We start from the raw sequence: 14,248 nt of genomic DNA, 5'->3' as shown, positions 1-14,248 counted from the left end.
TACAGCTCTAATTGTGATTTAAATATCACAGCCGTGAAGCAGAAACTACAATTTAGTGTGTAACTATTAACACAAATACAAAGCTTATGTTTTGCTTTTGCCTCACACTCGTGCAGATCTGTGTTTAATAGGTCTGTGTTTGGTTTTGTATTTGTGGATCTGTTTTTATCTCCTGCTTGTAAAAGAAAAGGGGGAAAAGCAAACATTGAAGGAGCAATGGGAAAGCTTTCTGTTCCGCTTGACAGAATTAACGCGGGCAGTGGCGGGCGATTTTTATTTCTCTATTTTATACATACCTACATTTTTATGGACGATGTACTGAGCCTGCAGCATTGAGGTTCTGAGGGTGTTTAGGATGTTTCAGAGCGAATTTCGCGTTTTGCCGTGTCCGCTCCCGTGAGGGGCCGCCCTGGCGCCGCCCTCAGCCGGCCCGGCCCCGCCCCCTGGCGGCGGCGCGGGGCCCGCCGGCCGCACCAAGATGGCGGCGCGGTGGTGGCGGCGCGCCCTGCGCGGGCTCTGCGGGGCCGCGCTGTTCCTGTCACAGCTCTCCATCCTCTCGGGCCGCGGTGAGCGCGGCCACAGGGCCGAGACAGGGCGGCGGGGGTGGGAGAAGGGCCAGAGGCTCCGGCTGGGCCTCGGGTGGGGACGGCTGCTCCTGCGGCCAGGACTGAGCGCGGGTCCGGCTGCGGAGGCGGCGGTGCCCGCGGTGGGGTGAGGATCGCTGCCCCTTCCCTGACTGAGGGCGAAGCGGGTGTTTGGGCATGGCCGCATTTCGTTGTGCCGGCTCTGCGGGGTTCGGGCTGAGGCGCTCGGTGTGAGGGCAGAAGACGGGCCAGGCCCCGCTCGCCGGCTCGTGTGCTGCTTTATTACACAGCACCTTTTGTACCTGCTCTCTGTCGCGAGCGTGTGTGATTGAGAACGTCCTGGGGCTCCTCGGCGTGGTCAGGGTGGGTGGTGTGACAAAGCCGCCTCTCCTTCCTCCACCGTGCCCGGTGGCTGCCGTGAGGGCTCGGCACTGCTGGCGCATCGCGGCTGTCCCGGGCTCCCCGGCACGGTCAGGGTGGGTGGTGTGACAAAGCCGCCTCTCCTTCCTCCACCGTGGCCGGGGTGAGGGCTCGGCACTGCTGGCGCATCGCGGCTGTCCCAGCCCTCAGCCGGCGGCTCCCGCAGGGAGCAGCGCGCAGCGCCCGCACGGACACGGCCGTGCCTCCCGAGCGGCTCCTCTGCTCCATCCTTCTGTTAAAGAACAGCTTGTATTGCTTCTTTAAATGGTATTGTTCAGTAGAAAACCCTGTGTCAAATCTGCTTTCTGAGCAGTGCTTTTAATTCTCATGAATCAAAAAATAAGATTGGATGGAAATAAATGTAGTTCCTTGTCTTAAAGGAACAATTCCATACTAATGCTCTTTCTAGTATTTAACACAAATATCCCGCTATTAGTAGAACAGGAAAACAGATTTTTTTTTTTAATCTCATTACACTTTCCACTTCATTTTCATATCAGAGTGCTGAAATCACACTGTTTCTGAAGATGAAGTTTGTTTTAGAAATGTTACTTTCTCCATTGTTTTTGTCTTGTAGCGGGATCTTTGATGACGACAAAGCTTTCACAGCCACAGTCTACACTGGCAAAAAGCCTAACTTCAACGAGTACAAATGCTCCCTATTTTAAAGCAGTAGGTAAGTTGTTATGTTTCTTTTGGTTGTTATTCGTGGATCCTTCTCAGTCTTGAGTCCAAAAGTTCTTAAACTGGGTCTTAGAAACTACATGATTTCACAGTGGTAAAGAAGCGTTGCAGTGTAACACATTATTAATTACTCTTCAATGACCCCACCAATTACTTTGGGTTATCTAATTAGACACCTGGTCCACATAAGAATTAGAAAATGGTATCTTAAAGTACCATGGTGGTGTGTGTGGTTTATACCCCTCAGGATGGTGGAAGTTCTTGAAAGACTCCAGCATCCTGCGAGAACTTGCTCCCTGTCCACCATCAGTACAGCTTTGTAGCTCACTGAGGGTGCATCAGGACTGACAGAAACACTGTTCTTGCTGGCAGTTTAGGAGGGGATTCTGTACACGTGCAAACAGCAAATGGCTGAGGTAGCTGTAGCCCTAATTAGAGCTCAACTCCAAGTAGGTTACCCGTGTCAGCCGCTGCTATTCCTGAAGTGATTACTTGTGCTGAGGAGCACTGGCTGAGGCGGCACTAATCCCCATCAGCTCAGTCCTGGTGCTGTGCTGGATGCTGGCTGCTGATCTGCACAGAGCCCTGTGGCTCCTCTGGCTCTCACAGCACAGGATGGGAATGCTGCTCCATGTATAGTGAGGAAAGCCCTTTATGCAGTGTCAGTGCATGTGTTTGTCTATGTGTATGTATAAAATAATGTATATAAATACTTCAGACTATTTAGCTTTTTTTTTTTACTCATGTTCTTAATTCACTTATTGCACATTTCAGAAAGTACAGAAATTCCACCTTACCTGACTAACTGTCCCAGCAACGGGCTTTGCAGTAGGCTGCCACCAGACTGCATGACATGTAACACAAACTATTCCTGTGTATATGGGAAGACAGCTACTTTTGATTGCAGAGTCAAGCCACATGTTCACTGTGTTGTAAGTAACCTGTTACTCTTAACCCCAGATTTAAGTAGTTAAACTGTGGCATCTGGTATTAAAATGCAGAATATTGATATCCAGGTTCTGATGTAGGCAGGTTTGCAGTTCTGTGATGAGTTTGATCACTCACTGTGGGCTGTTGAGGAGGCTGGCTTGCCCTTCCCTGGTTTGCCTTTCTCGCCTTGGATGTTTTCATTACCTGGCCATGCCTTTGAGTTAAACCATTCCAAACATTTTGAGAGTGGGGAGGCTAAATATCTGTCAGAGCACAAACTGACCTTACAGGTAAGACTAAATGAGTCCTCCTTTTGGCAACAGCCTTAGATTGGAGGAATAAGGAATGTTCAATGTGACTTTGATACCTCTTTGGTGGTTTTCTATTCTGCTCTATAAAAGGTAGCAAACAGAACAAGTGTTCTTTTGCCCAAAATGTCTACTCATGAAATCTAATTTGATACTGCACATTGATTCTTGGTTTTAATACTATTGAAGTAATAGTGCTGTCCTTTTACAGGATGAGAATAACCACGAGCAGGAGAACTTTACAATTAACATGACGTGCCAGTTTTGCTGGCAGCTGGCCACAAGTGATTATGTGTGTACCAATTCCACAAACTGCATGACAGTTTCCTGCCCTCGACAGCGATACAATGCAACCTGCACAGTCCGGGATCACATTCATTGTCTGGGTAAGGTGGGCAAAGCTGGAGTGCTCAAAAGAATTTTCCACATATTTTGTAATGGGGGAATACAAAGATTGTTTATGTCCTTTTGCAATAACAGCTCCTTGATAAATCCACTGAATTTATTGTTGCATTTCATTTTTTAGCATAATAGCGACATCTAACTGTAGACATTGACTTATTGTATTGTTGTATACTGTCACACCAGAGAAAACAGTTCTTTTTATTTTTGTCAACTTCTGTGAGTTAAAATTACTTGAACCTACTAGTGGTCTGATTCTCAGACCACTAATAGAATCAATATCAAGTGTCTCCACAGGCCAATTTAAAAAAAAATTATGCTGATTCTGTCCAACTAGGCTTAATTTTCCATCTGTTTGTTCACTGACTTTTCTGATATGGGACCAAGACTGCTGGAACAGAGAACTACAGGGTATAAATGAGCTTGTGTGTTGACAATTGTTTCTCAGTTAGTGACAACCCTTTGAGACTCCTTTTACAAAAATGTAGTATCTTCTTCCTTGTAATTTTCTTCCTTATAATGTGGTATTTGTTTATTGCATTAAGGTTTTAATATTTTCTAATGCTTAGGTAACCGTGTCTTTCCTAAGATGCTCTATTGCAACTGGACTGGAGGTTATAAGTGGTCTACTGCCTTGGCACTAAGGTAAGCAGGAACTATTGGATAATGTCCAGCTGAAATAGATTAGTTTTCTTTAAAATTTTCAGGTTCTGTGTTTTTCTGCTTGGAATTTTTTAAAGTTATGCTGGATAATCAGTATTTCAGATAGTCTAGCTTGAGATAGTGGGTATAGAATGCATGAAGGGTTCACATGCAACAGTGCTGGCTGTCTTCAGCAAACACAGCTGGAGGAAAAACACTTGGGTACCCAAGCTCAGTTCCTCTAAAAATAATTAATCATATTTTATTCTTTTAGCATCACCCTTGGTGGATTTGGCGCCGATCGTTTCTATTTGGGTCAGTGGCGGGAAGGTCTGGGAAAACTCTTCAGCTTCGGTGGACTCGGAATATGGACACTGATTGATGTGCTGCTAATAGGTGTTGGCTATGTGGGACCTGCAGATGGATCTCTCTATATTTAAATGTGGGTGCAATGTGTTTCTGAGAGGAGTCATTGCCTGCAAAGGGCTCTAAATAAACAAGTGTGGAGGTTTGAGCCTTTAAGGTAGAATGAAGAACAACTGTTTGTTCTATGTGCATACATTTTAATGTACAGTATCTGTACTTGGTTTGCCTTTAACTAAGGTCAAATAAAAGAGTGGATCACTGAGTAAGTTGAAATTAATTTCATTTCTTCTATGGACATGGGATTTTTCTATGAAAAAAAGGTTGAGCAGCTAACCAAATTCTCCGCTGTCTTCGAGCTTGGATGATCTGTCAGGCCCCCAAAGAGCTGTAAACTAACTTGAGTACTGAATTGTTTACTTCATATTTCTATGCTTGAATTTAACTCTAAAGCTAACTTCCCTAAATATGTCAGGATTTTTTTTGTATTTGTGGGAGGATAATTTATCTGCCTGAGTTATGTGGGTGGTATGTAAATCACCATGTTTTAGTATGTTAATTGCATTATCTTCTTGGCTTGGGACATAGCAAGAGCCAATATCTGCTTAGGGACTCGACTTTAAATTGTGGAGGAGTTTAGAATTAGACTGCAGTATCCCTAAACGCTAAATATGAAATAATTGAAATAGATTTTTTTGATTGTTCTGGAATAACTCTGTTTTGTTTCGGTTTGACCAACATATCTGTAAAAGTTACAGTTCCTATTCTTGTGCTAGCAAGCTTGCCAAATTACTTTAAAAAAGGGTTGACAATATAATCTATGAGTTTATCCACTTAGGACTTTGTGACGCGATAATGTAGCGGACTAGTGCCATTGCAGGACGGCTTTGTGCAGTCGCGGTGGATGCGCGGCCGTGCGTGCCCCTGGCGCGGGGCTGGAGCGCTGCGGAGCCGTCGGGCTGGAAATGCTATCGCTTCAATAAACTGCCCCTGGACGCTTTCCTGCCGTTATGCTGACACTGTTTGTCGCGGGCCCGGCTCGGTCCCGCTGCAGCGGCGCGGGGCAGGCGGAGCGGCGGCCGTGGCCCCGCGCTGGGCGGTGCTGGGGGCGGACTCGGGCCCGGGTTGGGGCGGTGCTGGGGGCGGGCCCGGGCCGGTGCCGCTGCCGAGCCCCGGCTCGTCCCGCCCCGCCGGCACAGGAGCCACCATGGCGGCAGAGCGGGACCGCGAGCGGGAGCTGCGCTTCTACCGACGGCTGCCCAAAGCGGTGAGCGGCGGGGGGCGGCGGGCCCGGACCCTCCTGCGGCGGCACCGGCCTCGGGCTGCAGACGGACAGGCAGCCAGAGCGACAGGCGCTGCTGCTGTCTCGGAGTTCTTGCCAAAATAGCGGTTTCTGAGGGCCTTATCTCACCGCAAAATGCATCGGGTGTTTGCCCGTCTGGTTTGCTTACAGACCGTACTAATCTAATTGCAATTAAATCAGTTGAGCGCGATCTTCATTTTCTCTTTTTGTCCTATTTCCTCTCAGTCTAGCCAAGTAGTCTGGCTCAGATAACGCTTTTTCTCCATGTCCCGAGGGTGTGCCTTACTTCTGGCATATCAGTGCAAGCCTTCCGTGGGGGTGTGTGTGGATTTATCGCGGCTCGTGTGCCGCACTCACCAACCCCGAGGGCACGTACTCCAGCGCAGAGCTCTGCCCAGGCAGTGTGCGGGGAGCCAGCAAACCCGCTTCAGACCACACCATCCTGGCATTCCAGTGATCCTTTGCACTAAGTTGCTTTTCAAGGTGTATGTTTAATGTCTGACAGAATTCTGTGTGGTGATTGTAAGCTTGTGAGAAGTATAACAGTTGTAGCACCGTGTATCTGGCTCAGTCACCAGAATCTGTAAGCAGCCACAGCTTCTGGCGCTTACAATTTCAACATGTTTTCCAGTGTAAAACGTGAGGAGAAGTATTTACTGAATTTTTCTTTTCCTATTGAGAATGGATGTGTACAGGGAGACGAGAGGTAGGTAACAAAGTAGATGCTTTGTGGATACATTTTGAACGAGCTGGGAGGGCGCTAGAGACCCATTCCTTAAGTCCGGAGCCAGGAGATAAGAAGGAGCGAAGGTGAAGTGATTGAGTGGAGCTGAGGATCATAGGTTTGGAGCCCGAAGTCGGGATGGCAATAGCAAGTCGGGCAGAAAGAGGCCTCAGGCAAAGCAGTGCAGTTACTGCAGTTGCTGTTCGTGGCACAGTCTTGCTGTGTTTCTGGAGTGAGGTTAAACTTCAGAGTATGAGCAAAAGCAAAGGGAGTGGGTAGACGCCTATTGAATGATGGACATGTATGTTTAACTTGCAGCTGATGGGGAGAGTTCTTGAATCCTTACTGTACCTTTTGTAATGCTGAGGCAGCTATTGGCTTCCTCCTCACACCATCCCCAGAATTGCCTGGAGAGCTCTTTGCTGAGCCAGCTGTGCTCCCATGGAGACCTGAGCCAACAGCAGCCACCAGAGAAATAGGGCAGTTCTCAGCTGAACCAGCTGCAGAAACCTAAGGAAGTTATTATTAGCCAAAATGCAGATAACTGTTCTTTTCAAACTCAGAGTGAAACACTGATGTAGGCTACAAGAACAGAAGTATAAACAAGGTGCAGGTGCCATCCTTTTCATAAGTCCATAGGATTTTTATTTCTGTAGGAACTCCATGCTCATTTGAATGGCTGTATCAGCACTGCTACTATGAAGAAACTCATGGCCCAGAAGCCAAACCTTCAGATCCAGAATGGAATGACTGTGATTGACAAAGGAAAGAAAAGAACCTTAGATGAGTGAGTATATGCATGTGGGTGATGAACATTTACCAAAGGTTTTTTATTTAAGTTGGAAACAGAAATGTATGGCCTTACACACTAACTGCAGAAAACATGCTTTTAAGATTTACAGCATAATCTCATATATCTTTTTGATATTTGTATCTACAAAGTAATTCCTTCAGTGCTTGCAAACTAAAAGGAAAACTCTTGTTGATTCATTTCTTCTTTAAAGGATTGAAATTCTTCACTTAGATCATCTGCTTTTCAGAGAAAATTGATGCACATAGTTTCCTTTTTTGGAAACTTCATGTTTTCCTTTTCCTTCAAAAAGTTTTGTGGTAGTTACAACTTTTGTTGTGAATGCTTTGTTAGTATCTAAAATCAGAAATTGCCGTTTGGATGGTTCTCTGTATTTCAAGCTACGGTCTGGTTAGTTGACTCCAGTGGGCAGGTGTTTTTAAAATGTAGATTTTTTTTTTTCGACGTACTCTTTCAGTGTCTTTCCAATTAATTTTTTACATTTTATTTTAGATGTTTTCAGATGTTTCAGATCATCTATCAGGTTACTACGAGGACTGAAGATATTTTACTGGTAAATTAATTAAAAGTTCACTTCAAACAAGCAAGCAGTACACACAATCACAACCAGTTGGATTAAGAGCATTGGGTTCCAAGTAACAATATAAAAAATTATCTTTTTCAATTGAAGGTCAAAATAATTATTGTAAAACTCCTGAACTCTCTTCACTATCCCTGAAGGAATCAAATATTCCCTCTCTGTGGTAGTATTTCCACAGACATGGGGACCATTAAAAACACATTGGGCCTGAAAACATTGCAAGTGTTTCACAACAAAAAACAACTGGGTTTTTAGTTGTAAATGAAAATATAACTAATTATAAGTATCACTTTTATTATGTTGAATACACTTTTACTTAATCAGATAACTAAAGATGTCATTAAAGAATTTGCTGATGATGGTGTTAAGTATCTGGAATTGAGAAGCACTCCAAGAGAAGAAAATGCCACAGGTACAGTCTTTTCTGGTTTTTAATTTGTGATCTTCTTGCACTATAAAACTTAGGTGAAAACTATGTTAATAACAAGTAAAGTCAAATTTAGTTGCCTCAGTAAAAATATACTTTAAGTATGAAAACTGAGATTTAACCATGTAAAAAGTATGTCACTTTCCTGTTAGATTTTTGAGGAACAAAAGGGGCTGGTCATAAGTCTGTGACCCATGAGATTGGGTTATTCACTTGAGTATAGCATCTGAGTCTGCTAATATTTTTAAAAGCTGATATATTGTACTTTTTTATTTTCGTTTTTTCTTCTAGGTGTGGTTTAGTAGAAACACATAATAGAAGTCTTATTGTGATTCTCTGATTCACACAAATTAGGAAGAGTTTTACTTCAAATATGTACTTCACAGTAAAGCTGTATTTACAGACAGAATTAGAATTACATGGGTTAGAAGACTGTATCATCTAAAATTAAAGGTGCAACATGAAACTTAGGAAACTAGAGAGCTGGATCTGCAATATAATAAAAATAATTTAAAATATGTTTGTTCCAAACGTGTGCATGTGTTTGCAGGTATGACCAAAAGGATGTATGTTGAAACTGTACTTGAGGGTATAAAGCAGTGTCAAGAGGAAGGCTTGGATATAGATGTAAGGTAAATAAAGCATGTGGAGCACCTCTGTGTCAAGGCTTTGTGTAGTCTGATGCTTGGTCATGCTTCCAGAGAGGTTTACAAGCCATCAGTATAGGAAAGAAAAATGGTTTTAAACCAGATTATATGGAAAGGAAACAGGTAATTAAAATAGGGACCTGACTTTTTATCTTCTTTTTTACTGGTAAAGAGGAAAACCGGGTAAAACCTCTCATCTTTAAGACTGTCCATTCTTTGCAACATTTTCAGGAAAAGAACTGTTTTTCATGGAATAGGCTCCTTTTTCACAGCTCAGCTTCATTGCAAAGATTTAGTTTGATTAGCTGTACAAGCACCTACTGCAAAGAAGAGCTGGTCTTGAGCAGCAGAGAAGTTTCAGAAGGTGCCAGTGGCTGTTTGGAGACAGTTTGCTCTCCTGTCTTTTAGAGCCTCTGTAGCAAGCTTTGCTAGATTTATTTGTAGAAACTGAAGAATTTTCATCCTTCGTGTTTGTTATTGCATATCATGGGCCAACTTCTTTCTCTGTGGCCCTCTGCACTTTGGTACCTTAATTCCTAGTACAGTTTCCTATACAAATACTCTTTATACTCAGCCATGAAGTATAAAGAATATTTGTATAGGAAAGTGTTCTAGGAATGAAGGATTGCAAAGGAATGCATTTTTTGTTGGTGTCAGATCTATTGAGCTCCTGGTATTACAGCTTGTATATAGTTTAATGATAATTTAATTTAATAATTTAATACATTTCTGTCCCAGGCTGTTAATAGCAATAAACAGAAGAGATGGTCCAGCAGTTGCTAAGCAGACTGTTAAACTTGCTGAAGAGTTCCTGCTTTCCAGTGATGGGGTTGTAGTAGGACTTGACCTCAGTGGTGATCCCACTGTAAGTTTTTGGTTAATTTTAATATGTTCTTGAAGATAGTGTGATAGTGAATGTTGTGTAACAGCAGGTGGTTCTAATCATAGATTTTTCTCACAAATTTTTGTCCAGTTTTTGTGCCTAGCTGGAATGGATTGATACTGGGTTAATCCCTGTTGCTGTAAGGGGCAGATACTCTAACAAAGAACCCTTAGATTAGTGCGTGAATGAGAAAAGAACCATTGAAATGCAATGTTTATCTGGGAAGTGTGTGTACCTCAATTGTTCCAGAAAACTGGGTGGAGGCAAGTTGTCAATAGTTTACATTTTGTTTACTGCACCAAGTGTTCATTTCATATTAAGAAAGCAAAAATGTTTGAGAACAGCTGTCCCCAAGCTGAAGTGAAATAGCTCTAGGTGGTAGCTGTGTAAAAGGTATCCAAATCAAGACAATTGGCGTGGAAGTCAGGCATCATCTGAGCTACTGGTGTTTGATCCATTGCTCTAAACCATATGGCACAGGCTTGTTTGTCTTGCTACCTTCCACACTGAAGTAATGGGAAAAGTGGAATAATTTAAATGTAACAGTGTTTGAATGTAGTGTTTGGATGCTGCTAGACTTCTTAATTATGGCAATGACAGGGATTTTGTCAAGTAAGCTGTAGAATAGTGTTGTGTTCCTGTTTTCCAGGCAGGACATGGTCAGGATTTTTTGGAGCCACTCTCTGAAGCAAAGAAGGCAGGCCTGAAGCTGGCACTGCATCTTTGTGAGGTACCAGGGTTTTTTTATTTTGGTGCTTCTCTGTAATTGTAATTTTGTGAAAATCTTGATGAAACTAAAGTTACCTTCTGTGCATTTTTGACTTCTCAGGCCAAAGTATTAATGGTTTGGGGTATTTGAGACAAGAAAACAAGGAGAAATCTTCAACCTTTGGTTCTAAATCTGAATAGCCTGATTATTTCTTCCAGCACTATATAAATTGTGGGTTTAGGTGTGAAATGAGGAGCTTTCTAAGAGATCCACTGCTTTCTTTCTGGTATTAAGATCAACAATCATGTAGTGAAATCCACACAGATTTATGAGCAGTGAACTCTGTTAGTTCCACTGGGAACAGTAGAAAGAGTTGAGCTTTTGTTCAAATGGTGTCTGGAATTGGCTCTGAGAAGCCCAATAATTACTGAAGATAGTTATTTTTTCTGGAAATTAACCAAGACATATGATATCATCAGCATATTTGTACTTGTTTCTATTTCACTAACACTTTCTTTTGGGTAAGAGATGCTGTGAAAATAGAACTGAAAGTCCATTGTAATTATATAATGTGCTGTTTTATGCTGCCTTGACAGAATGTGACATATATCCTCTCTAGATTCCAAATCAAGAAGAGGAGACCAAGATTCTCCTGGGCCTGCCTCCTGACAGAATTGGACATGGAACATTTCTCAACTCCACAGCAGCAGGTTCTAAAGAGATAGTGTCACTGGTTCAGCAGAATCATATACCTATTGGTAAGGAAAAAAATATTTAAAATTACTTTATCTCTGGATATCAGAACAGGATATGTGCTGCTGATCTAGTGACACCAGTTTGTGTATCACCAAGGTGACTTGGACAAATGTGGCAATGAGACTTGCCCATAGAGGTACACTCATGACACTTGTGGGGTTTTTGGCACCTTTGTGGCAGCAGTTTTGCTTCCATCTGTGTCTCAGATGGAAGCAAAACCAAATCCCAAATCATAATTTGTCATTACTGTACAAGACTGTGTGGTGGTTCTCTATCTAGTTTGCAAGCTCCCTAAATTTTATACCCCAAAGAAATCAATTAGCAAACTTTTCTCAAGAGAAATTACGAAAGAAGCGTAGAAAATCAACAGTTGCTGATTTAAATTTTTATTCAGGACCTTCCTAAGTCAATTAACATGTGTCTTGTTTTAATATATGTCCTCATTTCTTTTTCTGTTTTTCCCTTAGAATTTTGCATGACATCAAACATAAAATCTCAGACAGTGCCTTCCTGTGACAAACACCATTTTGGATACTGGTACAGCTTGGGCCATCCTGCAGTGCTTTGTGTAAGCTTTTTGACTTTTAAGCATGTATTTAAGCAAAGGGCTAAGTGAAGTTGGAAAATTTTTTCTCTGTTTATGGATTAGAACTGACTTACAATTTCTGACCTTGTAGCAAATAATTTGCTTTTAGGAAATCTGTTCAGTTTGAGAAATGCTTTTAATTCAAATGGGAATTGCTAGTATTTATCTTGGTTCTATTGTAAAGTCAGGACTTGTTTCTGTGGGATAAAACGATCAGCTATACAAGCAGTGAACTTCATGGCTCTTTGCACAATGGCAGATTTCTCTTACAAGGCACGGTTCCAGTGCTTGCATATGCAGCTGTGCTTACCTGGTGTTCCTTGTGCTGGGTGAGAGCTCCTGCTCTTGATAGTTCTCTTGATAGCTCATTAAGGTCTTTAAGCACTGCAGGTGCCAAGTACTTGTGCTGCCATTGGCAGGGTTTCAGTATTATCCTGTTAGTTTAACCCCCATAATCCATAGCATTGCTCAAGTGAGTGTGTATACATATATATATATATATATATATTTTATAGCACCTTATAGCTTATCTGGGTAGAAGGAAAAAAGGAACAAGGAGACCTGCACATAGTGACATACCTTGGATATATGCATCATTTGATACCCATCTTTCTAGCAATTTTAATAGGAAATCCTATTTTCTTGATAAATTGTGCCATCATTTTAAGAAGTTTTCTTATATGTTTAAATAATTTATTCATTTTTAGTGAAAATAGGGCAAATAGAGAATTAAATAACCATGCAGAGATGAAAGAACAGCAGAATAAAATGTGAGACAGCAAGATAGAACTGGTTTGTTTGTATAGAAAGAAATCTCTTTGATACAGAGGAACTAATTTAAACTTTTTTATTTCTTTCCTTTCAATTTAACTCCAGACTGATGATAAAGGTGTCTTCGCCACTGAGCTATCGCAAGAATATGAGCTGGTTGCAAAAACATTTAATCTGACTCGATCACAGATGTGGGATCTTTCCTATGAATCGATCAACTATATTTTTGCTTCAAATGCAGTAAAATCCAAGCTGAGGGAGCAATGGTGTAAGCTGAAGCCAGCTCTGTTTGATTAACCAGACTGTTGTCCTGAATAGCTCGGGTGTATTAGCTAAGTTAAGAAGCTTTTTTTACTGAAGTCCTCAGCTTTTTTCAGACCTCAGGGTTTTTAACCCAGCCATAAACTGCCTGTATGAATTGAAAGCAACTGGAATGCATCCCTTGTAACTGGGGACAGAAGTAAATGTTCTTTTGGTAGGTGAGAGGGGTTCTCAAGCAGTGACTAAAATGCCAGATGTGTTGTCACCCTGTTTCTCTTGAGTTGATATAACATTTTAAAAATACTTAGTTGAAATATATCATCATAATATAAACATTGAAGAGCTGGAACAAAATAAAGGCAGAGCTATTGGTGTTTAAAACATCTCTGTTGGCAGCATTCAGCCAAGCAATTTGAATGTGTGGTGTGTATTTTCGGGGTTTGTATTGTTTTCAGGTTTTGAGCTCTTGACTGGATGTGAAGACAGAAACCAACTCAGGGAGAACTAAATATTTATACCAAGGAATTACTGTTGTATCTGTTTGTATTGCTGTACATGTGTGACTAAAGCTGCTGAGGGTTGAGTAGCATGTGGGGGTCTCTGCTGGCGCCCTGGGCACTGGTGGTGTGTAGGCACTTAAGAATCTTGAATGCCTTCAGTAACTGAGCTACTTGGCAAAGTGGTCTCATTCTTAAAATGCTTTTTAGAGTTGCTGTTTGTTCTGTAAAAAAAGGAATAAAAATAGCCTCAAGCTCCATGTCTTTGAAACCACTACTTCCAGGTGTGCATGTGTGTGTTTGAGCTGTACAGAGGAGAAGCAGGATTGTGTGGGGTGAGTCCCTGAGCACCGTGCTGCCTGCCAGCCTCTCCCTGCTGCTGTGGCAGCCCCTGGCTCTCCCTGTCCTGGGCAGCCACAGGGCTCACTCTCCAAGCACCTGCCTGTGTGTTCTGGTGCAGAGAGCTCACACAGTCTGTGAAGGTGCACATGCTGCAGTTTGTGTCATGGGAGTCAGGAGGTCACCTGGAGGATTCCATCTGTGTGCAGTGAAAGAACCAGGAATGTACGTGGGTGGCTAAAGAGCAACACACAGAGCTGGGATTTCTGTGTATAGGAGTCTAACTGTGAGTTACTGCAGTTATTTACACAGCAAAAATGTTACACTTAGGAAGTTGGACAGGATGTGGACTTTTGGAATGAAGAATCACCATCTGATGTCATGCACAGTTCCCAGGATGACCATTGCAACTTGAAATCCTCTTAGTGTCCCTGGGCTAGTTTTCCAGTTTAACTTTTGTAAATAAAACTGCAGTTTCCTTCTTTGACTTCATGTAGCATTATAGTTAATTTTAATTTAAGCACTTCTTGCTGAGCCTGCTTGTCAAATTTACAAACTACTGTTTAGTTTATAATATTGTATAAAAATGACTGTGACACAGAGTGAAGCATCATCACAGAA

At 42.3% G+C, this 14,248-nt stretch overlaps 2 protein-coding genes across 2 annotated transcripts; both read left to right on the top strand.

Annotated features, from left to right (window-relative positions):
- The first annotated feature begins 431 nt into the window (after positions 1–431).
- TM2D3 (TM2 domain containing 3) lies at positions 432–4,598 on the top strand. The gene is made up of 6 exons (XM_074549462.1): positions 432–566; positions 1,582–1,680; positions 2,463–2,620; positions 3,138–3,312; positions 3,898–3,973; positions 4,245–4,598. Exons 1-6 carry the CDS (start codon positions 479–481, stop codon positions 4,408–4,410), a joined length of 762 nt encoding a protein of 253 aa, XP_074405563.1. The 5' UTR covers positions 432–478; the 3' UTR covers positions 4,411–4,598.
- Positions 4,599–5,463: 865 nt separating this feature from the next.
- Positions 5,464–13,562, top strand: MAPDA (N6-Methyl-AMP deaminase). Its single transcript, XM_074549459.1, has 10 exons — positions 5,464–5,600; positions 7,017–7,147; positions 7,664–7,724; positions 8,076–8,163; positions 8,729–8,810; positions 9,564–9,690; positions 10,358–10,438; positions 11,037–11,175; positions 11,641–11,741; positions 12,636–13,562. Exons 1-10 carry the CDS (start codon positions 5,541–5,543, stop codon positions 12,825–12,827), a joined length of 1,062 nt encoding a protein of 353 aa, XP_074405560.1. The 5' UTR covers positions 5,464–5,540; the 3' UTR covers positions 12,828–13,562.
- Positions 13,563–14,248: the final 686 nt, after the last annotated feature.

Source organism: Zonotrichia albicollis, chromosome 11 (genome assembly GCF_047830755.1).
Source record: "Zonotrichia albicollis isolate bZonAlb1 chromosome 11, bZonAlb1.hap1, whole genome shotgun sequence".
NCBI classification, from domain to species: domain Eukaryota; kingdom Metazoa; phylum Chordata; class Aves; order Passeriformes; family Passerellidae; genus Zonotrichia; species Zonotrichia albicollis.
This window is presented reverse-complemented; position numbering and strand designations above follow the sequence as displayed.